Consider the following 24751-nt stretch of genomic DNA (forward strand, 5'->3'; position numbering starts at 1 on the left):
ATAAGTCCAACAATATATACCAATGCTCTCCGCACATCACTTGTTTTTGAGCGTTTTTCTTTCAATATCGCAGCCCCAAGTTCACAATGTTTCGGTGTTGTTGTTGGCACGGCGCTACAGCGATATGGTTACTAGGGATGACGATGACGAGCGGTTGTGTAATGTTACTAGTGATAGTATGCGATGTTCATAAGAGCGAATCAATGGCTGAAACAGATAACAGATCAATAATGCCCACCACGTCGCTCAATCACGTCACAACGAAACGTCGCAATGTGATCCCAGCCAATGAAACTTCGCCTGGTTATTACCTTTCCCATAGACTCCATTGGTGACGCCAGATACACAGATACTTGAATAGGCGATGCCAGTAAAAGCTTCCAACTCCAACTTTCCAAAAAGGTTGCAGTCTTTGCAAGGTTCAACTTTACCCGACGTTCATGCCCCACCCTCGGAATGTGGGGTGGCCCACCCCGCCCCAGTGAGTCTCTGAAAAGGTCTGCACTAAGAGCTACAGAAAGGTATGGTGGTAGTAGATCTGCAAGGTGATATTGAATCCTAGGTCGTCGGATACATTAGTGGATCATTACTTTGCATTGTCGCTTGCATTGATTTGCCTTAATGAACGCATCTCCAAGAGCTCAAGCGTCTTTTGTCTGAACACCCCAACAGGAAGAGCACACACCTTTCGGCAACATGGCGATTGAGCAGCTTTTCGAGGCGCTACCGGTTCACTACTTGCAGCATGGTATCTCAAAATTCGGTGCTGGTAACGTCGCCCTCGCAGTCTTTGCGATAGCCGCGCTCGGTATTCTCGTTGACTATGCCTGGATGCTGTACATGAGATCTAAGATGGTGAGGTCATGGTGACAAACACACCAACTATTTTACTGATGCTAAGAAGCCCCCTGGGCCCTTCCCATATCCTATCGTCGGAAACACATTCCAACTACCCGATAACAAACCATGGATTTATTTTGAAGAGCTGTCCAAGAAGTTGAATACACCACTTATCACATATTGGATTGGGCGAAATCCAACTGTATGGATTAATGATGCATGGACTGCGAATGAGCTTCTTGAGAAGAGGGCAGGCATATACTGCTCGCGACCCCGCATGTTGGTCTTTGCGGAGCTGGGCTCTGCTCAGAATAACCTCGTCAACCTAATCACTACAACCCCAGCTCAACGTGAACGGTTTCGGATGCTGCGTAAGCTGACACACCAAGGTGTTGGCATTCAGCAGGTAAAGAAATATCGTAACTTTCAAAACGACGAAAGCAAAGTCGTTGCTCTTGACTTGATCCGCACCCCGGAAAAATACGTGGCGCACTTTGAGCGATACGCAACGAGTGTAGTGTCGATCATTGGCTTTGGTAGGCGAGTTTCAAGTCCGGAGGATCCCATCATTACAGAAGTAATCGCATTGATGCATCGCGCCGCCGACCTCAATGTGCCTGGCAAGAAGTTTCCGATGTTGATGGAGACATTTCCTGTATTAGCTCGTGTGCCGACGGAGTATGCACCCTGGAAACACGGAATGGGATCGAGGAAAAAGTCACACCGCGGTCATGACTTTTTCTATTCACTAGCCAGCGAAGCCAATGATAAGCCAGGTCACGATGACTGCTACGTAAAGATGCTATTTAGAGAACAAGAAAAGTACGGACTGAGAAAGGAAGAGATATCTTCGTTGGCTGGTAATTTGTTTGGTGCAGGGTCGGATACTTCGAGCAGTACCCTCATCACAGCGGTGCTTGCGATGCGCGCTTTTCCTGAAACTCTCGAAGCAGCCAGGGAAGAGTTAGATCGTGTTGTAGGGCCAGACCGAAGTCCGTCGTTCGAGGACGAAGCAAACCTACCCTACATACGCGCTTTTGTAAAAGAAGTGTTCCGCTGGCGTTCTGTAGCCATTATTGGTGGGCAACCTCATGCACCAGTGCAAGACGACTATTACAAGGGTTATCTCATTCCACAGTCAACTTGGGTGCAGGGCAATGTATGGGCAATACATCATAATGAACGTGAGTTTCCGGACCCCGACCGTTTTAATCCGAATCGGTTCCTGAAAGATCATCCGGACTCACGGCCTTTCCCTGGCGAGCGTGGATACATGACTTTCGGCTGGGGACGGCGAGTGTGCTCAGGACAGGCACTTGCTGAACAGGGAACATGGTTGACAGTTGCGCGACTGATCTGGGGCTTCAAGATTGAACCAGCACTAGACGAAAGCGGAAAGCCTGTTCCTGTCGACATATTTGACTATACGTAGGTCGATCGTAATTTCCACTTTCAAACCTAAAGTTAACCGCATCGCAGCAACGGCCTAAACATGCGTCCAAATACCTTCAAAGTAAGCATTAGGCCACGAGGCGATAGGATCAGGAATACTATTGAAAGGGAAGGAGAACAAGCGCTGGCAGATCTTAGGCCCTATGAGGGAGAGACCAAGTACCGTATGAGTACGTTCTATCGGAAATGAAAATCGCTGGGATGTAACGCTACCCTTGGTCTTTGTCAAACATGATGAAAAGACAGGACAGGAATGTAAAAAGCAAGTGGAATCATCGTGAACTTACGCTTCTCACGTTCTCACACAATTTTTTCACTGAGGAATTGGCTTCTACAGTGAGCAGAAGGCATTTTTCTCTCTTCAAGAAGCTACCCAAGACTCCAAGAATCAAACACAGAGAAAACAAGTTCCTATGATCCAAATACAAGCCCTGCGATTGTACCATGGCCAGTAGCACCTTTTGAGTGATAAGAGTTTAGCTGTAACCACCGTGAAAGACCCCCTTGACGCTTTGTCCGACAGAACATTCGTGTTATCTTAACACCTCTAGCTTTAGCTGCATGTATTTCAGAGTAACTCACAAGTGTCTGGAAGTTACATTTTCTCACCGCTTCCACCTACCCCAAAACTGCAGCGAAACCCGGCTCTGCATGTGGAGCACAACAGATTTCAGTGATGAATTCGTGGTTGACAAGGCATCTGTACTATTCTAGATTGCCTCAAGGAAGACGTTGTTTTTCTTGGCAGGTAGCCGCAAGAGGTAATGCAAGTGTACGTTGGTCTGAACGTCACTCCACCAGACCGACGTGTCCAAGTCTAGCGCTCTTACCGGTCCTGACTCGCTTTACTGAGACCATGGAAGATACACGGTACGCTAGAAGCTGCGAAGAAACTAAACTGGTCTGATTACGATTCAGAGCAGGGCTTGACCTACGTGTACTGTGCCCGTGCGTATACGCATTCCTTACCGTCTGACAGTAAATACTTAGCACCCGTTGCCAAGATGTCAGCTCTAACTCTCTCCATGTTCTCGAATTGATCGCTTACGACGTAAGGGCTATTTTTGGGAGACCTCTTAATAAAGAAGAGTCTAGTGCTCACGAAGTGAATTGAGCATTCATGATGCTCCAACAACTTGACAATGTAATACTGGCAGTGATAGTCCATTTGAGAACAGTGTGTTTGCAGTGGTCACGGAGATTCCGAAAAAATACCGAACAGAGGATGGCCGTTGTGCACATGACTCTCTTGCATGCCAACAGTGCAGACAAACCAAAAGGGCCGGTTATCTCACCGACGTTTGAGAGATGCCAGAGCACATGCTACAATGAGTTCTCAGACATCACACTCAAGGCTATATCCTGAAGTTCGGAGTGTGGCTGTTAATGGTAAAGTGCACTCGTCATTCTTTGCGGACTAAGGTCAGCCCGCATGAGAAAAAGGAAAATAATAAAAACAAAAATGCGAAGCCCCAAGGAAGTGCCCCAGAGAGTGGTGCGGTAGAAAGAGCCGATATCTCTGGATTTTCCAAAAAATCTTTGCAAATGATAGGTCCAATGACAACCGTGTGATCAGCAGCTCAGAAAAAAAACTTAAGTGGACCTGTTCTATTAGTAAATGCATATCCAACCCCACACGAATTCTTTTCTGTCTATATAGCCAAAACTCTATAGATCCTTCAATTCGTATCGTGTCAATCAAGCTCCAAATTCAGACGTCTTTCGCATTCTCTCTAATACCACATTTTCGGTTCTATTTCCACGCTAGTATTTTACTTGCATGATTACAAGATCAATCGTCTTTTGAGCCAAATGTCCCGCTAGGGCGGTGTATTTTCGCTTCGGGTCTATAGAATTAGGCGGTGTGTTAGTGCTACTATGGTATGGTGTTCCGAACAAGCTATCGACTATCTCAGGTAATACTATGTTACTACAAGTCACGAAGCCGCGAATCTAAAAAAAAAAAAGCACTCAGAAGTGAAGTTCTTTTCGGCCGGGAAGACCCCGGGAGTCCGCTTCATTTTGAATACATTACTAACAACAAATATCTGTGGCAAATACGGGAGAAGTATCATAAATATCGGTTTCACAACCATCAGCATTGTTTGTCCAATACACCCGCGTGAATGGTGCATAGTTCTAGGCCGATCTGGACTAGACCTTTCAAATCTGCAACCAACGATTGCGCATGTAAGATTCCTAAACCCCTCCCTTGGGCTGACATGCTTCCTGCGGGGGCAACGACACGTGTACAAGGTGTGATGGTTAGTTGGACAAATGACGCATTTTTGTAAGACATATGCATATGCAAATGTATTATTATTATTTTTTCCCCCACTGATTTCGAGCAAATGCCCAGCATACAATGCAGATTATTCGTCTCTTTCGGAGAATTCGCAGCCTTGCTGCAAGAAAGCCCAAGGAACCGAAGAAGACGAAGCAAAAGAACTTGGGAGTATGGTTATCCCTCAATCAATCACTGACCGTTTTCGACGAAGATACTCGCTTCTGGTGGGAAACGACCGGGCCCATTCTTGCGCGCATGATGGAAATCATTGGATACGACCAAGATACACAGCATAAACATTTACTGTTTTACTACATGTATATTCTGCCAGCCCTTGGTAGGAGACCCTCACCCGAAGGCCAGCCCAATGGGTGGGAAAGCTTCATGACAGACGACTGCTCCCCTCTTGAATTGAGTTGGGAATGGGGCATGTCAGCCGGAGAGTCACGCGTTCGCTTCTCCATAGAGCCAATCGGCAAAGATGCGGGTGACTCAGCCGATCCTCTGAACGAGAAGATGGTATTCCAACTTATCGATACGCTCCGGCCAGCATTCCACAAGAGTCTGGACTTGACCATTTTCGACGCATTCTCCGAGGCTCTGACCACAACCCATGAAAAACTCAACACAAAACATATTTCGGTAAACGGGCGTTCACAGCACTTTGTTGCTTTCGACCTCGATGTCGGAACTCCGTCTTTGAAGGCTTACTTTATCCCTGGCCTGAAGGCGGTCGAGACAGATACGCCGGTTCCCGAACTGGTGGTCCAAGCAATCAACTCATGCAAGGCGCATCTTGGATCTATCTTCATGAACAACTTTCGCAGGTTCAACTCCGACCTGACGACGTTCTCCAAAACCAGCCCAAGTCGTCCCCAGATTGAAATCATTGGCATCGACTGTGTCGTCCCCGTCAAATCACGAGTCAAGATCTACGTCCGCCATAGAGAAACATCTTTCGACAGCGTATGTCGAATGCTTTCACTGGGCACCAGTAAACCCCTCGACCCTGCTTTGTTGGCTAGCTTGCGCGAATTGTGGTCTCTGGTCCTTGGTCTGCCAGAAAACTTTCCCTCGGGTCAAGAACTGCCGAACATCCCGCACAGAACCTCGGGTATCCTCTACTACTTCGAAATCAAACCCACCTCATACGATATAGTTCCAAAGGTGTATATCCCTGTACGTCATTATGCCAAGAACGATCTCTCCATTGCCCAGGGGTTAGCCACGTACTTTGAGCGTCGCGGACAGTCTGCGACAGCGGATAAATACGTGCAAGCACTTTCAAATATCTTGTAAGTAACGCATGCTGAGCGTTCGCATTCATAGCTAACCGTCATTTCAGTTCACATAGATCTCTCGACTCTGCACTTGGCCTGCATACCTATATCACATGCGCGTTTAAGAAGACAGGGCTGTCTGTGACTTCCTACTTCAACCCGGAGATTTACCACCCAAATCGGTACATCTCACGACGGTAGTGTAAGGCGGTTTTTCTATATCTCCTCTCTCATTTTGTACTTTCTTATGTTTAGCATATCTGCATCTCAACCCACGAGTTGATTTTTCCTGGAGACCCATATGTATGAATAGTTGCATAGCGGATGGTGTTGCATAACGAATGGTGGTGTATAACGGATGGTGCTACATGATCCTTTCATTTAAGTTGTATAGTCTTTGTAGTCTCTTTATCAAACTTCCTCATGTTGAAATTGTAGTATACTGTGTTGGAAACGCCGTGAGAGGATGTGATATATGGACATTAGACTGTGCCACTCGCTGACGTGCAAGTCGGTCGGATATAGCTTGATAAGTATGAACAACTTATCTGAATGAGGATAAAAAAAGTCGAAATCGAGTTGTACTATATTTACGAATTGTTGAAACCTGTTGTGGCTGCTCCACGACTGACACTCAGTGCAAGGGCCCAATGCCAGATATCTATCAACCCAGCATTGCGTCCAAGAAGGATGCGTTTGTAAGTCCGAAATCGAAATACGCCCTCTCAGAAACCCAATATGAGAGTCACACCGTCTTTTAGATCGTGATGACGTGCTTCCGGATACGAGGAAGATGACTACTGCTAATGCGGTCGTTACGGGTTACAGGGGAGAAGCAGGGATGACCGTTGTACGGCTTAGCAAGCGTACTGTTTAGCACTACACTAAACTTGTCACGCTTTAGGCCTTACAAAAGGCCCTGCGATTTCTGCATGTTCGATCTGCCCACGTGGAACCCTAGATGCTAGATTCCTCAACAATCCGGGCTCCCTGGTGCCCTGGCCAGTAGTACCTGAAAGAGCCGAAAATTCACGGTTGCTACAAAATGTGGTACAATTCGCGTGATTTGTGCAATGACAAAGGAGCGTCACTTACGACAATCTAGCATTTCTCAAAAGAACTAGTTTTACTAGCGCCGTAAATCAGCGCCAAGCGAAGGCTGTAGTATGTGGATCGGGATTTTTACTAACGAGGCGCTATCATACGCAGGGCACTGTACCGTTACCCACTAAACAACAACTTCCCCAAAACGAAACCAGCAAAGTAGATGAATAGCAGGAAGAGAACCCATTCCAGAGAAAAACTTACTACATCCGAAAAAGACTGCAACTCAGAAACCCGAATAACCTGTCGGCCGACATTAAGCGGAATCTCATGTACACCCTTACCTCTCCCTCTCTCCCCATCTCTCCCATCACCCAGTATCCAACAAACCCCTCTGACCATAATCCCAAATACCCTCACGATTCTTTAGTTCAAACTGCACCAGCCCATCCACATTAGCCCTCCATCCCATTTCACATTCCCCACGTTCCTTCTAAGAATTCGGTAACCTCGGTCCGCGCCCACGAGCCCCGCACGTACTCGCCAAACACGATTCGGCTTTCACCCGTACCACACCCTTACACTAAACGCAAAGCAGTTAAATCGGGCATGCTTTACCTGATGTCGATACTGCTTTGGTAGTAGAGCGTGCGGAGAGCCGAGGGGATAGAGTGATGCTTCACACGAGGTTGGATGAGAGGTGGGATGGGCGCAGCGTTGTGATTACTGTATTGAGACTAGGGGAGAGTATCTAAATGCATAAAATGTAATTTACTGGAATCGATAAAAGGCAGAGAGGATACTTAAGATCCGTCGCTTCGCAGAGAACGAGAGAAGAAAAGGTAGTGGTAAAGTTGTGCTGATACAATATGCCGGCACTATACAAAAGTTCTAACACATCTCTAGGTCAACCTGGGTAGCTAGCTAACTCCAAAGCCAAAAAAGCAACAATGCCCATAAAATCCCGCTTCACAGTCCCCATCCCCCAAGTCTCCCTCCCAACCTACATTTTCGACTCTCCCACCTCCCCGCTACCCAAAACACCGATTCTCATCTCCGCGGCAAACCCAGAGTCCCATTTCCTCTCGCTGCACGACCACCGGCAGTATGCAAAGCGCTTCGCATCGGGTCTGCTGCGCGCAGGACTGCAGCCGGGGGATCGCGTGCTGCTCTTCTCGTCGAACACGCTATTCTTCCCTGCCGTGGTAATGGGTACGATAATGGCCGAGGGCATCTTCACGGGCGCAAATCCAACCTACGTAACTCGGGAGTTGGCATATCAACTGCAAGACAGCGGGGCGCGGTATCTAATCTGCGCGGAAGCCAGTCTCGACACGGGGATTGCAGCCGCGAAAGCAGTCGGGTTGAGTGCGGATCGGATTTTTGTTTTCGACGATGGGACTGCGACGTTTGAAGGTAGAAAGGTCGAACGGGACTCGGAGCTGGGACGCATTCGGCACTGGACGGAGCTACTGGATACGCCGGAACATGGCGATGCATATGCGTGGCCGGAGCTGAGCACCGCGGAGGAGCTGGATCGCGTTGTTGCGCTGAATTACTCGTCGGGCACGACGGGCATGGCGAAAGGCGTGATGATTACGCATAGAAACTACATTTCAAATTGCGTTCAGCAGTTGTACCTTCCAGAACAAGAGGAGGGGTGGCAAGAGTCGTTGCCGCGAAGAAGGTATCTCATTTTCCTGCCCATGTACCATGCCATGGCGCAATCCTGGTTCTGCATGGGTGCCTTGAAGCAGCGGATCCCAGTATACATGATGATCAGGTTTGATCTGCTGCAGATGCTAGAGTACGTGCAGAAATACCGAATTACGGATCTCGTCTTGGTACCGCCTATCCTTGTACTTATGGCCAAGCACCCTGCAACCAGGGATTTTGACCTGAGTTCAGTGGAGAGCGTAACTTCTGGCGCTGCTCCTCTCGGCGGCCAAATCAAGCAAGAGTTTGAGCGCCTTTGGACACCAGGCAAGATCAGCGTCAGAAATGGGTGGGGCATGACGGAACTCACATGCGTCGGCTGTAACCACTATCCCTCGGCCCGGTATCCCAGTTCCTCCGTAGGAGAACTGTATCCGAACCTCGAGGCAAAGATCGTAGTGGATGACCAAGGCCAGGTTGAAGCTCCTCAAGGTGAACAGGGTGAAATCTGGATGCGCGGCCCCAATGTCATGAAGGGGTACTGGAAGAAGCCCGAAGCGACAAAAGAGACCATCACACCGGACGGGTGGTTGAAGACTGGAGATTCAGCATACGTGGATGCCAATCAGCACATTCATATCGTAGACAGAAAGAAGGAATTGATCAAGGTCAAGGGACTACAGGTTGCGCCTGCTGAGCTGGAGGCATTGTTGTTGGATCATCCCCAGGTACAAGATGCTGCTGTCATCGGGGTACAGGCGTAAGTTTTGCAGTCACATGTAGATACACCTGCTAATCATGGTCAGCGAGGATACCGAATTGCCACGCGCATACATTGTGCTTCGGTCTTTTGTCAATGCAACGCCGGAAATGGCGGAAAATATCAAAGCATGGCTGGCAGAGCGTGTCTCAAAGTACAAGCGACTGGAAGGCGGCGTGCACTTTGTCGATGCGATACCCAAGAACCCGTCTGGAAAGATTTTAAGGAAAGAATTGAGGAGCAAGGCTGCGCAGGAAGACTCTAAACCAAAGCTGTAAACAGTCGACTACACATATGTATCTGTCTCTGTCTATACAGGCCATCGCAATTCTGTAATAAATATCGATTACAGTCTTGCTTTAGCGTAAGTTTGGATTGCAGTGCTGATCAAGCCTGTCTCGTGGTACTCAAAGAAGGCGCCAAGTTGCTGCCATGTCCTCAAGTCATGGCGTCATGTCTGGTAGCCTTTGAGTGTCTTCAGTCCTGAAATTGCGTGTCCTCTGCTGCTTCGGTATATACATGCAGCGGCATCCGCTCATGACTGTCGTTTCCGTAATCTACCCTGAATGGGCACCTGCCAACGCTCTAATTGCTTCGCTCTCCGCCCTTGGCCGCCCTCAGCTCATCCATCTTCTTCACGCGCTCCTTGAACTCCTCGTACTGGCACTTCTCGTACGAGTGTCGCTCATTCTGTCCAATGTAGTCAGTCAGTCTGCGGCTCCCCCCACGTACACGGGAAATGGGCTTTTCCGCACCTCGCACTTCCATGGTAGGTAGTACTCCTCGTACCGACACCGGTTCAGCGGAATCAAAAGGTGTGCGCATGAATCTCTGTAGGGCAGGGGCAGCTTAGCAGCGCTCATCTCCTCACGGGTAGCCTCTGTGCGGTTGTCAGTGTCTGGTATGCGAAGCCAATTACACCTGGATACGTGGGCGCACTCACTCCGGGGCTCGCCGAGGCCGATGGCATGCTTGATGGAGTCTGTGACAGTCATAATGGCGGCCCAGGGTGGTGTTTGTCGTCAATGGCACGCAGGACGAGGGGAAAGTGGTGGGCGGGAGCGTCGTTTGCGGGCGAAGTTGCTTAGGTTCACTGCGGTCGGCAAAGGGAAGCTGCCACCGACCGACCCCGATGCTTGGCAGGGCAGGGCAGGCGCGACCGCGGCCCTTGCAACGCGACTTCCCCCCAGGTCTGACGCGAACTGCAGACACGCCTTCACGAAATCACTTGACACGCCTGCAAGACGCCGCTTGTGCTTTACTGAATGGTGAAAATGCCCCCGGCGCCCGATGGCAAAATATATTCGGCGACCTACAGTAATGTGCGTAGCGACAACCCGCCCTCTGCCTACCGAATGTCCCTCGATGCTTCTTGATTGCCATAGCTACTACCATCACTCCACCTCAGCCTCCATGCTAACACTCGCCCCAGGTCCCCGTCTATGAGTGCAATGTCAACGGCCACCATGTCATGCGCCGCCGCGCTGATGACTGGATCAATGCTACACATATTCTCAAAGTAGCCGACTACGACAAGCCGGCGCGAACCCGTATCCTGGAGCGCGAGGTGCAAAAGGGCGTGCATGAGAAGGTGCAGGGTGGATATGGCAAATACCAGGGCACATGGATACCGCTCGAGGAAGGGCGCGGGCTTGCGGAGCGCAACGGCGTACTGGACAAGATGCGCGCCATCTTCGACTATGTGCCAGGCGACAGGAGCCCGCCTCCTGCGCCTAAGCATGCCACGGCTGCGTCGAATCGCATGAAGCCACCCAGGCAGACGGCAGCAGCGGTGGCTGCGGCGGCTGTGGCTGCTGCGGCTGCTGCGGCTGCGGCTGCGAATCACAATGGTAAATTTGTCCATTTGCTTGAATCTATCCAGTCTCCTGTTGATGCAACCATGTGAGAAAATTTGCGCTGATGTATCGTCCAGCAATCATGAGCAATTCCCGGTCGCAAGCCAGTGAAGACCCATATGAAAACTCGCAGAGGTCGCAGATCTACCGCGAGGACACACCGGACAACGAGACAGTGATTTCAGAGTCGATGCTGGGTGACGCCGATCTAATGGATATGTCGCAATATTCTGCCGACGGCAACAGAAAGCGGAAGAGGGGGATGGACCAAATGTCTTTACTAGACCAGCAACACCAAATATGGGCAGACCAGCTGCTGGATTACTTTATGCTCTTGGACCACGAAGCAGCCGTGTCGTGGCCGGAACCACCGCCAAGCATCAATCTAGACCGACCGATTGACGAAAAGGGACATGCGGCAATGCACTGGGCAGCGGCCATGGGTGATGTCGGTGTGGTCAAAGAGCTGATACATCGAGGAGCACGTTTAGACTGTCTATCGAACAACTTGGAGACGCCTCTGATGCGCGCCGTCATGTTCACCAACAACTTCGACAAGGAGACGATGCCGAGTATGGTCAAGATATTCCAGCAAACAGTACACAGGACAGATTGGTTTGGCAGTACCGTTTTCCACCACATTGCAGCGACTACAAGCAGTTCGAACAAGTATGTTTGTGCGAGATGGTATCTCGACTGCATCATCAACAAGCTCTCGGAAACGTGGATACCGGAAGAGGTCACGAGGCTTTTGAATGCAGCGGACCAGAACGGCGACACGGCCATTATGATTGCTGCACGTAACGGTGCGAGGAAGTGCGTACGAAGCCTATTAGGACGAAACGTAGCAGTAGACATTCCGAACAAGAAGGGCGAGACTGCCGACGACCTGATCCGAGAGCTCAACCAAAGACGACGTATGCATGGCCGAACGCGGCAGGCCTCGTCATCACCGTTTGCGCCAGCACCAGAGCACCGACTGAACGGACATGTTCCCCACTTTGACGGTGGGCCATTGATGTCGGTACCCGTTCCTAGTATGGCAGTTCGTGAGTCAGTGCAGTATCGGTCACAGACTGCTTCACACTTGATGACCAAAGTGGCGCCCACGCTGCTAGAAAAGTGCGAGGAACTAGCGGCGGCATACGAGGCAGAGTTACAAGAGAAGGAAGCAGAGTTTTTCGACGCCGAACGTGTAGTCAAGAGGCGGCAAGCAGAGCTAGAGGCTGTACGGAAGCAAGTAGCAGAGCTGCAGAGCATGTCAAAGGGGCTGCATATTGATCTCAATGACGAAGAGGCGGAGCGGCAACAAGAAGATGAGCTGCGGCTACTGGTAGAAGAAGCAGAATCGCTCTTGGAGATTGAACAAAAGGCGGAGCTGCGGCGACTGTGCAGCAGCATGCCGCAGCAAAACAGCGATAGTTCGCCAGTGGACATTACGGAGAAGATGCGTCTGGCGCTACTACTGCACCGAGCACAGCTGGAGCGGAGAGAGCTGGTCAGAGAAGTGGTGGGCAACTTGAGCGTGGCGGGCATGAGCGAGAAGCAGGGCACGTACAAGAAGCTGATTGCAAAAGCACTAGGGGAGCGGGAAGAGGACGTTGAGTCGATGCTGCCCGAGATCCTGCAGGAGTTGGAAGAGGCAGAGACGCAAGAGCGGGCCGAAGGACTAGATGGTAGCCCGGTGTGATTCGAGCGACCTGGTCAGATGCCTGCCACCGATGTTTTTTGATTCCCCCCGGCGCATTCTTTCTTGGTTGTTGGGCTATGGTTTAGGGAGGACGGATGGGGTAACGAGCATTTTACGACCGAGATAACAGAACTGCTAGTTCCTAATGGACGCACGGAATCGTGATCACTCTTGTTTCTGTTATCGGTCATGCTGTCATTGTTGGGCTTCAGCACATAGGAGTACGTTGAAAATAACCTGCTGGTGTCCCCCACGGGGCTTGGAGGCTGCTTCTATCTATCTGCACTAGGACAAGCACATCACTTGATGGTGCATGGAGGATGCAGAGTTTGGTCATCTGAGAGACGCGGACAGCAGGCAAGGCCGCTCGTGAAGCTGGGCTGTGATTTGACGATGCATGCAGCTAAAGTATGACGTGATGGCGGCCGGACAGCGGCATGTCACGTCGAATTGCCAAGGGGTTTGGAAGACAAAGAAAGATGCAAAAGGCGGCCGGCGGTATTTGTATGAGGTAAACGATGAGTAACAAGATGGAAAATACAGCTCGAGGCAGACTTGGCTGAGACGGGGAGATTGGATGCGAGGGAAAAGACGCGTAGGCGGCAAGTGGGCTCAGCTGCGATTGGGCCGTGGGGGAGGTGGAGAGTCAGGTCAGCGGAGTTTGCACGGAGGTTACGGCATGCAGGGGGCTTGGCCGTGTTGCAGTAGTACGCGGCTGCGATGCCACCAGGCACCTGAAGACAGATATCGCCAGTCGCCAGTCACGACTACTAAGCATTTGACGCCTGCGCCGGACCCAAGCAAATCAATTCCCACAAAAAGACACCGCCACACGTTCTCTTCCCCCCCCCCCCCTGGTCACCTCCCACGCTGCAGCCCCCCAGGCCCACCCGCCCATCATCACCTGCCACTCACTACGGCCTCTTGCTCTGCCCAACAACCGCCTTATATGCCGGAGTCGATCCCACTCCGCAAGAAACCCCCAGCAACTCCTCGTACCCTCGCCCACACCCTCTCCGACGACTTCAGCCTCGTCTCCGTCTCCAACGCGCGCCATCTCTCGCGCTCACGCTCCTCCTCACGACAGCCGCGCAACCCGGCCCGAGACTTTGACGATTGGGATGACCACGACCCAGCCATGCCCTCCGACCTGAGACCCTCCCTCGAGCGCCCCGATGGCCGCGCCAACTCCCCTCTGCTGGGGCGCAAGACCGAGGACGACACCGTCGACGAGGGTCTGCTGAGCAGGAGCACACACCACTTCCACGAGCGAGACCCAGAGACACAGGCAAAGCTCGAGACACGGAGAAAGTACACGTATGCTGCCTTCCTGCTGGCCCTGAGCCTCATCAGCTTTACCGTGCAGACGGAGACGGCTGTGTACATCCAGCACCAGCTCAAATGGGAGAAGCCATATTGCATGCTGTACATGACCCATGGCTCCTGGGTTGTGCTGTGGCCTGCAACTCTCGCCCTGCTCCGTTTCCAGCATTGGAGCGAGCCCTGGCCGACATTTTGGCGCAGACACGTCCACGTTCTGCGTCAGACGGCCCTCATGGTCCAGCACCAGACGCTCCACCCCACGCCTCGGCAATCCCAAGTCTCACCCGTCCAGTACATGGTGAAGATGACGGCTTTCATTACATGTGCTTTGACTCTTGCAGGAGGCAGTTGGTATGTCGCAGTCAACATGACGACTGCCAGCGACCTGACGGCCATTTACAACTGCTCTGCCTTCTTCGCCTACGCCTTCAGCATCCCCATCCTCCACGAAAAGGTGCGCGCGAGCAAGGTCTTGGCCGTCGCCATTGCCATTGCAGGCGTCTTTGTTGTAGCATACGGCGACCAGGCGCCCGCAAAGCACGGCTCCCAGTCTGGCGGCGGGGCCGGCGGCGACAAGGCGCCGCCTTCACAAGAAGCCGAGAACCGCGCTTTTGGCAACTTGGTCATTGGCGTCGGTAGTGTCTTGTATGGTCTCTACGAGGTCTTGTACAAGCGACTGGCTTGTCCGCCAGAGGGCGCTGCACCAGACAAGGGTGTCATCTTTGCAAATCTGTTTGGTAGCTTGATTGGCACATTTACCTTGAGTGTGCTGTGGATTCCATTACCATTGCTCCACTGGCTGGGCTGGGAAATATTCGAGCTGCCCAAAGGAGAGCAAGCATGGATGATGGCTATTAGTGTTTTGGCAAATGCCAGTACGTCTCCTTTTCTTCTCCTGCGTTCCAGCTTTTCTAGACACATTTGCTAACTTTTGCAACTCTAGCCTTCTCTGGCGCTTTCCTCGCCCTCATTTCCCTTACGTCCCCTGTCCTCTCCTCGGTCGCGGCACTCCTTACTATTTTTATCGTTGCGCTTGTTGACCAGTTGCTTCCTCCGCCACTCAACTCGCCACTTACGCCTGCCGCTATTGTCGGCGGTCTTTTAATCATTGGGGCTTTTAGTCTCTTGTCCTGGGCTTCGTACAAGGAAATGGATGAGGAGCGGAGGCATAAACTTGAAGAGGCTCCTAGCGAGTTGGACGATTAGAAGGGGAGGCTATTTGTTTTCTTCCGTTGGCGTCTTAAAAAAAAAGAGAGGGCGGCTGTATGATGGATTCAGCAGTTTTCTCTTTTGCCTCTGCTTCCTTTCGATCTTCATTCTTCTTGGGTTCACAACAAGGTCATTCGCTTATCGGACCTTTGACCGGTTTCTTGAATCTCGGCCGCGATGTTGTTTTTTTTGCATCTTCGGACATCGTTTTGCAACTTGGAAATTCGCTAGATAGACTACTTATTTTTTAAATCTCTTTTTCTACTAGGCGGCAAACCAAAGGCGGCGGCGTGCAGCATTTGACGAGAAAGAGCATTGATGGGTTGCCCGTTGGCAAATCTACTAGAAAGGCGTTATCCATGGCGTTTTCATACCGGTGCAGACTGGAAAGTCTTGCTATCTTTCTGTTTTTGAAAAGTCTAAAGCTTGGTTCTTCATTGGGGTGTTTTCATCGTTTTGAGTGAGCAAGATGCTGGGTCAGAGATTTAACAAAAGAGAGTGTTTCGGGGGAGATCAAGGTAGAGATTGCCATTGGGAAAAGGAGCTGACAATATGAGATTCTAGAAGAAAACTACATGAAAATAAAGATTGTTGAAAGATTTGGCAGGCCCAAAGGGGACATAGGACGAATATATAGCATGTCTCTATTCTCAAGTGAGGATAAACATGGGGTGCAAAAGAGTGGGATAGCCGAAGAGTAACGGAGGCAACAGTACACACACTAGCCATCAGACAATGTTCGCGAAGTTTCGATACACTGCCCTGGCGTACATGTCAAACCCTTGGTGTGGCATCGCAACGGCGTAGGGCGGCGCCCTGACCCGCTCCTCTCCTCTATCTTAGATATGTACATTAGCATCATAGCACAAACACATATCTTCAACCTGAACATACTCACTACAACACCATGACACAAACACAGCCCGCCGCACCACCCGATCTCAGCGCCAAACTCCCAAAGCTCATTCCACGCAGACGCGCCCCCACGACGCGAGAACCGCCCTCTGCCCCTCCCCCACCGACACCCTCGCTCCCCGCGCCCCCAAACCTAGCGCAGCACACGTACGTCCGCCCGTCGCGCCGCATCCTCAGTCCACAAGACCACGAGCTCTTCCTGCATAGCGAAACATGCACACTCGTCGAAGCCTTCATCTTCGGCATCGCCGACGCCGTGCGCGATAGAAGTATATCAAGCGTGCGCGACGGCGACGAAGCAACCACGACAATCAAAGCCATCGTCTCGATCCTCCGCTCCGCCGAAGAAGTCCTCTCAACATGCCCGCCCGAAGATACAGGCTCCCGCTTCGGAAACCCCATGTTCCGCTCTTTCCTCGACAAGCTCGAAAAAGCGCTGCCAGCCTGGCACGAGCAACTGGGTCTACACGACAGCGCGCAAGTCGAAGAAGTATCAACGTACCTCCGCCACTCCTTTGGCAACCGCCAACGCATCGACTACGGCTCAGGACATGAACTCAACTTCTTCCTCTGGCTCCTGTGCCTCAATCGACTCGGCTACCTGCCCCCGCCCACCTTCGCCGCCCTCGCCCTCGTCGTCCTCCCCGCCTACCTGCGCCTCATGCGCCGCATCCAAGAAGCATACTACCTCGAACCCGCAGGCTCCCACGGCGTCTGGGGCCTCGACGACTACCAATTCCTGCCCTTCCTCTTCGGCGCAGCACAGCTCCTGCATCACCCCTACATCACGCCCAAATCCATCCACAACGCGCTGGTGCTGGAGGAGGAAGCCAAGGAGTTTCTGTACCTCGACCAGATTGCGTTTGTGAATAGCGTCAAGAATGTCGAGGGCCTGCGCTGGCATTCGCCCATGCTCGACGATATTTCCTCGGCAAAGAATTGGGCCAAGATTGAGGCGGGCATGCGCAAAATGTTTCGCAAGGAGATTCTAGAAAAGTTGCCGGTCATGCAGCATTTCTTGTTTGGGAGCCTGGTGCCTGCCGTCGAGGGCATGAGTGTCGAGGACGAGGCGGACAAGGACAAGGAAGACGAGGGCGCCGAGGCCGGAGAGGTACAGGTGTTTGATGATGAGGCTGGTAAGAGACATGTGCATGCGAGTGTGGGCTGGGGCGACTGTTGTGGTATTCGTGTACCCGCGGCTGTAGGAGCGGAGGGCGAGGCGAGGAAAGGTGGTGCGAGGGGCTTGAGGAGAGTGCCGTTTGATTGAGACTATCATTATGACATGAAGTAGACTGGCGTGTTTTTTTTTTGTGATACGAATACCCAAATGAAAGAAACAGGCTGTCAATCACCTTGGCGTAAACATGTTCATACCAACAAGAAACCCTCTTAAATCCAACAATTAAGCATTCAATCTATTACCTTTTATGTTGCATATTCAGTGGTATCAGTGCCTTCTCTCTTCCTCCTCCCCTCTTTCCCCCCACCCGTTCCTTCCCATCCCCAACTTATTTCTTACTCAACTCCTTCTCGATCTCGGCCTTGAGATCCTCAGGCTTCTTGGTGCTCGCCCACCGTCCCTTGACCTTGCCATCGCGTCCGATGAGGAACTTTTCAAAGTTCCACTTGACACGCTTGAGGCCCATGAGGCCGGGCTTCTCGTTCTTGAGCCATTCGAAGGCGGGGTCTGCGGTTGAGCCGTTGACCTATTCAATCACACGTACGTTAGTAATCATTCCGAAATATATTTCTTGGTAATCTTGTATGGTTGTGTTTCCCGCGGCACAAGCAAAAAAAATGGCAGCGGCACCGTGAGGAAGAGGGGGGGGGAAGGAGGGATAACTTACATCAATCTTTCCTAGCACCGGAAAACTAACACCATAGTTCACCTGGCAAAACTCCTGAATCTCCTCATTTGTTCCGGGGTCCTGACCGCCAAACTGGTTGCATGGGAAACCGAGGATTTCAAAGTCATCCGGGTATTTGGACTTGATGTCCTTGTAGAGTTTCTCGAGGCCTTCGAATTGAGGAGTGAAGCCGCACTTGGAGGCCGTGTTTACGACGAGGACGACTTTGTTGGAGAGTTGGGAGAGATCGTAGGGTTGGCCCTTTTCTGTGAGGGGAGGCGGGTTAGCGGGGGAAGGGAGGCGTGGCGGAAGAGAGAGAGAGGACAGCATGTTGTGTGTATACATGTACTTTGCAGGAACAGCGAGTTTCTGTTTCCTCTTCTTCGTGTACATGCTCGAGGTAGAGTACAGTGGAGAGGGAGAGAAAGGGCAAAACTCACTATCCTTGGGCTTGAACTCGTAAAAGCTCGTCGCAGAAGCCATGGTCGCGTATTCTCTTTTCTTGCAGCTCGCAGTAGTAACAGTACTTCTCTCGTAAAGCTCAGGCGATCTAACAACAGCACCGGTACGTGTTGCAGCGAAAAAGGTATTCGTAGCTGTAGAGGTAGCAGGCCGATGCGAGGTTAATAAGCCGGGCGGCACCCTCGACCGAGCAACAAGCTCATCACAACGCGGGGCAGTGCTCAAGCTTCTCGCCCCTCGCCGGATTCCTAATCCCACTCCGCCCGCCGCTCTGCACCACCACACCCACCGGACATGTGACACCACCACCGCCGCCGCCGTACCAGCCGCACCCTCGGACATCCTTCCCAACACCAGCATGCTCTCGCTATTCCAACCCGTACTGTATCACCAATGACTCCGTGGTAGTAATATCCGGAGCTGAATCGAACTACTGACGGGCGGTCCGGACCCTTTGAGCTGACAAAAAGAGGCGTGATTCCCAAAATGGCCCGTTCGGACGATTTGGCAAGCACGCAAAACGCACGATATGGGGTGTGTGCGTGACGGAACACCGCGATGGCGCTTTCTCCCCGCTGTCCGCCAGCAAAAAAAACAAAGTCGGCCGAGGTATCGGCTAGGGAAGGGGGAAAATTGCAGCGCAACCTGACTCTCTATCGTAGTAGTTGCGTGCGTATGCGTAGATGTAGATGGGCTCAGGGCAGTCATTCAACTGAATTCGCGGTTTATGGGTGGAATCCACATGCTGCGTGCATGCGTGGTAGCATGTAACATCAGGCATGCACATATGTAACGGACTAACAAAAAAGGCGTGATAACTCGTGGTGCGCCTTTGATCCTGGCGCAGAGTGAATGACGTAGTGAGGGCTGGTGATTTGATTGCTGCATTAGGGCCGAGCCTTGAACAAAAACCTTGCTGGGCGATAAGCTAGGATTCGGTCCGACTGCGTACGCTGCATGCATGTGGGGAGAGGGGCACTCGAGGGGCACATACGCACACACATCCGGTGAGTGACAGAGGTTCACGTTAGGATACAACACAATACACGCTTTCGCCCATACAACTCGTGTGCATTGGATGAGAATTAAACAAACAAACGCCCCTCTATTAAATATACAAAGTACAATGGGAGGAGGGGCCACCAACTTCCGCAGAGCGGGCAATGATGGCCAATACAAGACTGACCTCTCTGAATGGTCACCTCCTCCCTTCCCAATCCTAGTCTAGATGCCATTCGACGCCGCAAATACAATAACAAGAAAATACAAAACTACAGCCTGATGACAGGCTCCTCCGTTAACATCGGATCAATCAATCTCGCACGTCGACCAAGACTCATGCCAACCATATTGCAATGAGTAAGGACCGCAGTCCATCTCCCCTCAAAGGGGTTCTCAGCTGTCGCCTTAACGGCAGACCAGCAATCCTTCGGCTTCCGAGTCCACGGCTGGGACAAAATCCTTGGGCTTATGCATCCTGTGGCTTGTATCCGGCAATGTTCATCCATCCAGGGTCATGGGCATCCAGAGACTTGTGGCAAGTCTTGATCCTTCATCCGCTAGGCATGCGGGAATCCCATCCGGCTTTTAGAGAACGCGGAAAAGCAAAAACGCAAAAGTGCATGTGTTGAAAAAAAAGAGCAAGAGCAGAGGGGTCCTTGGGTAAACGACAAACCTACTTGGATGCGTCACGGCAGACCGACTCTACCAGAGGTATCCTTCCTTCAGCCACCAAAGACATCCCGGTACTGAGTGCAAATGTCGTGAAGGCCGACAACCTCCTTTGTCAGCTGGATATCGTCACCGAGGTCGCTTGGGTTGCTCAGGTTGGTAAGCACCTCGATGATGTGCTGCTTCTTGGCAAGGAACTCCTTGGAGAGCGCCTCGCGACGTTGCTGGCGTTGTTGCTCAGCAGTAAGCTTGACAACCTTGGCACGCTTCTCTCCAGACTCCTCGGCCGACGCCTTGCGCTTGCGCGAGGAAGACTTGCGAGTAGCTTGTCCTTGTACAGGTGGTGAGGGCTCAGTCGTGGGCCCATCGTACTGGTGGACTCGCTTCATGTGGTCAAAGAGGTTGTAGCGACGAGGGAAGCCGTGGCCAGGCACCGCTCTCTCGCAGTCTCTGAAGTGGCACAAGTGTGGCCGAGCGCCGTGACCGTGCATACCGTGCGCCTCGCGCTCGTGGCGGAGAAGGCATGCAGTAGAAGAGAACTGCACACCTACACAGGTCTTCTTGTTGCAACGGAAGGGCTTGAGGTGAGAGTCGACGTACTTGCTAGAAACAGTTTAGACACGTATCATAAAGCAAGGCGGACAGTGTACGACTTACTCGTAGTTGCACTTCAAAGCGGTTGGCTTGTGGCTGCACCCAGCCTTGCCCTCCTCGGGGCAGTGGTACTTGCCATCCTTGTCTGGCGTTTGTTGGTACAGTGGGTGGCTGCGAGCAACCTTTGTACGCTCCTCCTCGAGCTTGGTGTCAGCGACCTCGGACTGAGAGAGTGTGTCTTCGTGTCCGTCTAATGACTGAGGTGCAGAGGCTGCCTTCATGTCCTCGTTCTCGTTGCTTTGGGAAGGGTTAGCGAACATACTTGGTAAAAGGAAAAGGATATCTACCGAGACTCGACAAGTCTGGACTGGTCAAGGTCCACCGTAGGGAAGTGTACACTGGTGGTGCTAGTCGGGGTAGCGACGAATGCACCAAAGGTCGAATCCTGTGTAGATGCTCGCCTAGACTCTTGCTGGAAGCCGTATGATGAGTAGCGTGCTGCAGAAGGGCGCTCAGAAGCATCAAGAGAAGCATTCTGCCAGTTGCGCTGAGAAGTGGGGGTGCTGAACATGGCATCGTTGGTGTTGTGTGATGGCCATGAAGAGAATGGGAAGGTGTTGTTCTGGAAGTGGGTGTCGGCACTTGGCCAGTGCGGCGAGCCGCTGATGGATGAGGGTGTGAATCGTGTCATGTTGCATGTTGTGTACTGGGTGTAGTCCTGAGCAGTAGAGTAATTAGCATAAGCGAGGGGACCATCCGTGGGTTCCCATGATCCGGAAGTGGATGTTTGTTGCACGTGGCTCATGTCCAGGGTGTCAGGGAAAGCACTGAAGTTGTCCGAGCTCATTGTCGGTGAGTAAATGTCGCTGCCAACAAAGTGGCTGCTCATCTGGCTCTCCTGGCGGTTCATCTCTGGCTTCCTGGGTCCGCGCCGGCTGGCGCCGCTCTGGCTCTGGTATGCACTGTCCATGCTGCACTCAGAAACAGTATCCTTTAGTTCAAAGAAGTCTGATGTGCTCATGTCCTGGAAATCTGAAGAGAAAGGAAAGTCCGGTGCGGAAACAACAGGTGCAGGGATCTCCTTTCTCCACTCAGTAATGTTTGAGATGTAGAATGCGGGCTCCGGTGGTGAATCGAAGAAAGAGTCGCTAGACGCCAGAGTCAGTACCAAACACGCGTTCACGGCAAACCTGAATGATGAAAGAACAATTGAAAACAAAGGAAAACGCCATGTTAGTACAGTAGCCAGAAGGAAACCTGTGCAAAGCGTCACGTTAGCAAAGATCAGTAGGTGAGAGACATGGTGGTGAGCACGCACCTCAAGGAGCCAGTAAGGTCAGCATCATTGGCCATAGCATGTCCAGGTTGACGTATCCACGTTGGAGCCAGAATGGTTCGACCAGTAGCATGATAGTGTTCCCAAGTCGAGTACTTAGCAGATATCCAGGTCCAGTAGAAGCAGTTCACAGAAAACCAGGGCCAACTCATCCAGAACAACAGGTGCTCCTTTGACCACGCTCAAGTTAGTTTTCGATCAATGGGTCGGTAAGGATAGGCAAACTCTAGCCCATGTACGTACTTCATGTCCGACCAAAGAATCTCCATACCCAAGACCGTGGCCGGTCTGGGCTAGCGCGTCCAGGTCATGGTCCAGCACGTGATCTTGCATAAAAGTCACGTGTTCCATGGGCTGATCCTTGGTACATGGTCCATGGCTTGGCGTCCTTTGGGAAAGCGTACACTCTAATTACCAGTCGCCTGTCGTTTAGCCTAGTTGAACAGCAATAGAGAACGACATTGTCGGAAGGTGTCTACGTAATCCTGACGGCAATGCAGGGCTGCATGCCGTTTGTCGCACAAGAATTTTGATCCAGTGTGGTGTTGGGCATCATTAGCGAGGATCCACTCTCGTATGTTCACCGCCGTTTCGAGAGCTCTGCATTTTAGCTCTGAATCGGGGGCATCGAGGCCTCGTGATGGTCGTGTCTACAAACACCGCAAGGGCAGTGTGCTACGTGTCTCGTATCCTGGGAAGATAATCCTTGGGGGAAATGTGATCCTGGTAAAACTGAAGAAAAGTGGCCTTGTGGTTGTCCTTTACCGGGGCGGTAAATCCTCTGGAAGGTATCCTGTGGCATCCTTTTGGGAGATCCATCTGGGGCTGTAGTGGCGGCGAACAGAAACAGAAGAAAAATCAAACAGTAGGAAAGAAACACATGATTGTAGCAAGACAGGCGGTAGCGTAACGGTAAGACTGGAAGGAAAAGGTGAAGGTCAAAGCAAAACAAGTTGGGGGAGGAAACCGTTGGGCAGTAAGTACCTGGATAGGGCTCCGTCTGGGCTCCGAATTGTCATCCTGAGCAAGGGCTCTTGTTTTTTTGATGTTGTATGTGTCGTATTGGACAGATCAAGCAAACGTCGCAAAGAAAGATTGCTAAGGTAGCTTGTTTGCAGCGCGATGGCAGTGGTTGAGAGTAAAAGCTGTGGTGTTGAGGAGGAAAGAAGGAAGCGAGGGAGCTGAGAATATGCGGGTGCGGACTTGGGTTGCTGACGGGATGGTGGCTTGGTTTGAGTGCCAACGCATAGGAGAAGGCCCCACACGCAAGTGCCGCGAGCAAATGTCTTCGGCGGTTTGGAAGCCAATGGGATGAATTTGCGTGCGTGGCCGGGTTGGGAGAGATGCACTTCTTATCACCCCGAGTCAAGCGCTAACGTCACAGAATTTGCGCTCGGTTCACGAGTCACCCTTGGCCGCTCTCGCGATTCACAGGCGCTGGACGGGCTTCCGTGTCGGCGTAATACTCTGCTCCTGTCGCTCCCGGCTCGTAATAGGGGATGCTAAATTGAAAAGCCGCCAGGGGCCCGTCGGGGATTGCAGAGGGAGCAGTGATCATCGCGGGTGGCAGCCAACCGCGTGGCCATAGGGACGACGCGATACCACCGTCACACCTGCAAATTCAGGGAACCCGCCAGCCGAACGCGCACACACTGTGGATGCACCCCTCGTCTAGCTCTGCGATCAACAACCACAAAACCTGAACTGCCTGAACTGTGCCAAGGCCACGCTTGCGAACCATCTCAAAAAATAAAAAAACAAAGCAGCGGCGGGCTGAGCTTTACGCAAAATGCGGCAACGCGAGCGCTGCTGCAATAATGCCAACCGTCGTTTTTTTATTGATATGCCACAGCCTGCGGGATACCGGCTGGGTGCTCCCTTCATCCGCCCCATCCGCAGGACGCGGCACACCAGTCCGCCAAATTTCATTTCCCCTGGCCGACCATCATATTGCAGTTGCAATTGCACTCTCTGCATACAGCAGCCAACTGGCCATGCTTCACAGCATACACACACACTTACTTGAACACCTGCATGCATACTTACCGTCATACCATATGTATGTACGCACATTGTACATACACATCTATGCACACTTACGTCCGCCTGACCTGAGCAAACGACCAAATCATCATGTGATGCAGACGTAGGCGGCGGCCACTGGTCCAAGGGAAACCATGCACAGCGTACAACAACATGCAGCCGTGATATACCGTCAGTCCTTTATACGACGCCCCTATTGGCAAACGCCGGCCACCCTCCTTGGCCTATAGCACAGTGCTCAAGGCGACGTGGCTCGTTCGCAGAGAAGTCTATTCAGAGTCAGAACATGTTGTAACAACAGGCGGACAATGGCACAAGTTGGGGTGGTGGCTGTGATCAGATAGGAGCGAAAGACAATGCTGTTTGGTTCCTCAGTGTCCTTTGGACTAAGATGAACTATGCTTTAAAAAATGTGGTATCATCATGCAAGGGGATGGGATTGTTGACCAGCGTCACGTACCTTTGTTGGCCAACGCCATCTTTGCT

The 24751-nt window shown here is 51.7% G+C and overlaps 8 protein-coding genes across 8 annotated transcripts; 5 read left to right on the forward strand and 3 right to left on the reverse strand.

Annotated features, from left to right (window-relative positions):
* Positions 1-696: 696 nt before the first annotated feature.
* Positions 697-2482, forward strand: PSV08DRAFT_184163 (cytochrome P450; the record flags this gene model as incomplete). The annotated part of the gene is made up of 3 exons (XM_014227564.1): positions 697-855; positions 905-2268; positions 2320-2482. The coding sequence occupies 3 exons, from the start codon at positions 697-699 to the stop codon at positions 2480-2482; spliced, it is 1686 nt and encodes a 561-aa protein (XP_014083039.1).
* Positions 2483-4641: 2159 nt separating this feature from the next.
* On the forward strand, positions 4642-6095 carry PSV08DRAFT_363994 (tryptophan dimethylallyltransferase-domain-containing protein). Its single transcript, XM_014227563.2, has 2 exons — positions 4642-5874; positions 5925-6095. Exons 1-2 carry the CDS (start codon positions 4658-4660, stop codon positions 6058-6060), a joined length of 1353 nt encoding a protein of 450 aa, XP_014083038.1. The 5' UTR covers positions 4642-4657; the 3' UTR covers positions 6061-6095.
* A 1758-nt stretch (positions 6096-7853) lies between these two features.
* Positions 7854-9597, forward strand: PSV08DRAFT_227089 (uncharacterized protein; the record flags this gene model as incomplete). Its single annotated transcript, XM_014227562.1, has 2 exons — positions 7854-9311; positions 9370-9597. The coding sequence occupies 2 exons, from the start codon at positions 7854-7856 to the stop codon at positions 9595-9597; spliced, it is 1686 nt and encodes a 561-aa protein (XP_014083037.1).
* Positions 9598-9619: 22 nt separating this feature from the next.
* Positions 9620-10376, reverse strand: PSV08DRAFT_315504 (NADH-ubiquinone oxidoreductase B18 subunit-domain-containing protein). The gene is made up of 3 exons (XM_014227561.2): positions 10263-10376; positions 10075-10199; positions 9620-10009 (listed from the first exon to the last, which is right to left on the reverse strand). The coding sequence occupies exons 1-3, from the start codon at positions 10312-10314 to the stop codon at positions 9905-9907; spliced, it is 282 nt and encodes a 93-aa protein (XP_014083036.1). The 5' UTR covers positions 10315-10376; the 3' UTR covers positions 9620-9904.
* A 217-nt stretch (positions 10377-10593) lies between these two features.
* PSV08DRAFT_183405 (apses-domain-containing protein) lies at positions 10594-15394 on the forward strand (the record flags this gene model as incomplete). Its single annotated transcript, XM_066091898.1, has 7 exons — positions 10594-10641; positions 10752-11169; positions 11280-12859; positions 13275-13363; positions 13504-13572; positions 13742-15063; positions 15132-15394. The coding sequence occupies 7 exons, from the start codon at positions 10594-10596 to the stop codon at positions 15392-15394; spliced, it is 3789 nt and encodes a 1262-aa protein (XP_065948834.1).
* A 1089-nt stretch (positions 15395-16483) lies between these two features.
* PSV08DRAFT_315531 (Phosphotyrosyl phosphate activator protein-domain-containing protein) lies at positions 16484-17729 on the forward strand. The gene has a single exon (XM_014227558.2). It carries the CDS (start codon positions 16713-16715, stop codon positions 17577-17579), a length of 867 nt encoding a protein of 288 aa, XP_014083033.2. The 5' UTR covers positions 16484-16712; the 3' UTR covers positions 17580-17729.
* A 91-nt stretch (positions 17730-17820) lies between these two features.
* PSV08DRAFT_377895 (thioredoxin-like protein) lies at positions 17821-19345 on the reverse strand (the record flags this gene model as incomplete). Its single annotated transcript, XM_014227557.2, has 3 exons — positions 18600-19345; positions 18160-18425; positions 17821-18018 (listed from the first exon to the last, which is right to left on the reverse strand). Exons 1-3 carry the CDS (start codon positions 18979-18981, stop codon positions 17821-17823), a joined length of 846 nt encoding a protein of 281 aa, XP_014083032.2. The 5' UTR covers positions 18982-19345.
* A 959-nt stretch (positions 19346-20304) lies between these two features.
* PSV08DRAFT_403504 (uncharacterized protein) lies at positions 20305-22239 on the reverse strand (the record flags this gene model as incomplete). Its single annotated transcript, XM_066093658.1, has 4 exons — positions 20305-20895; positions 20950-21183; positions 21234-22034; positions 22205-22239. 4 exons carry the CDS (start codon positions 22237-22239, stop codon positions 20346-20348), a joined length of 1620 nt encoding a protein of 539 aa, XP_065948835.1. The 3' UTR covers positions 20305-20345.
* Positions 22240-24751: the final 2512 nt, after the last annotated feature.

Source organism: Bipolaris maydis (genome assembly GCF_028858645.1).
Source record: "Bipolaris maydis strain C4 unplaced genomic scaffold PSV08scaffold_10, whole genome shotgun sequence".
Classification (NCBI taxonomy): domain Eukaryota; kingdom Fungi; phylum Ascomycota; class Dothideomycetes; order Pleosporales; family Pleosporaceae; genus Bipolaris; species Bipolaris maydis.

Coding starts and splice junctions, on each gene's coding strand:
- PSV08DRAFT_315531 (XM_014227558.2), top strand. CDS start 16,713: ATGTTCCGCTCTTTCCTCGACAAGCTCGAAAAAGCGCTGCCAGCCTGG.
- PSV08DRAFT_363994 (XM_014227563.2), top strand. CDS start 4,658: ATGCAGATTATTCGTCTCTTTCGGAGAATTCGCAGCCTTGCTGCAAGA. Junction 5,875..5,924: donor CAAGCACTTTCAAATATCTT/GTAAGTAACGCA, acceptor CCGTCATTTCAG/TTCACATAGATCTCTCGACT.
- PSV08DRAFT_315504 (XM_014227561.2), bottom strand. CDS start 10,314: ATGACTGTCACAGACTCCATCAAGCATGCCATCGGCCTCGGCGAGCCC. Junction 10,200..10,262: donor CGGCCTCGGCGAGCCCCGGA/GTGAGTGCGCCC, acceptor ACAACCGCACAG/AGGCTACCCGTGAGGAGATG. Junction 10,010..10,074: donor ACCTACCATGGAAGTGCGAG/GTGCGGAAAAGC, acceptor TACATTGGACAG/AATGAGCGACACTCGTACGA.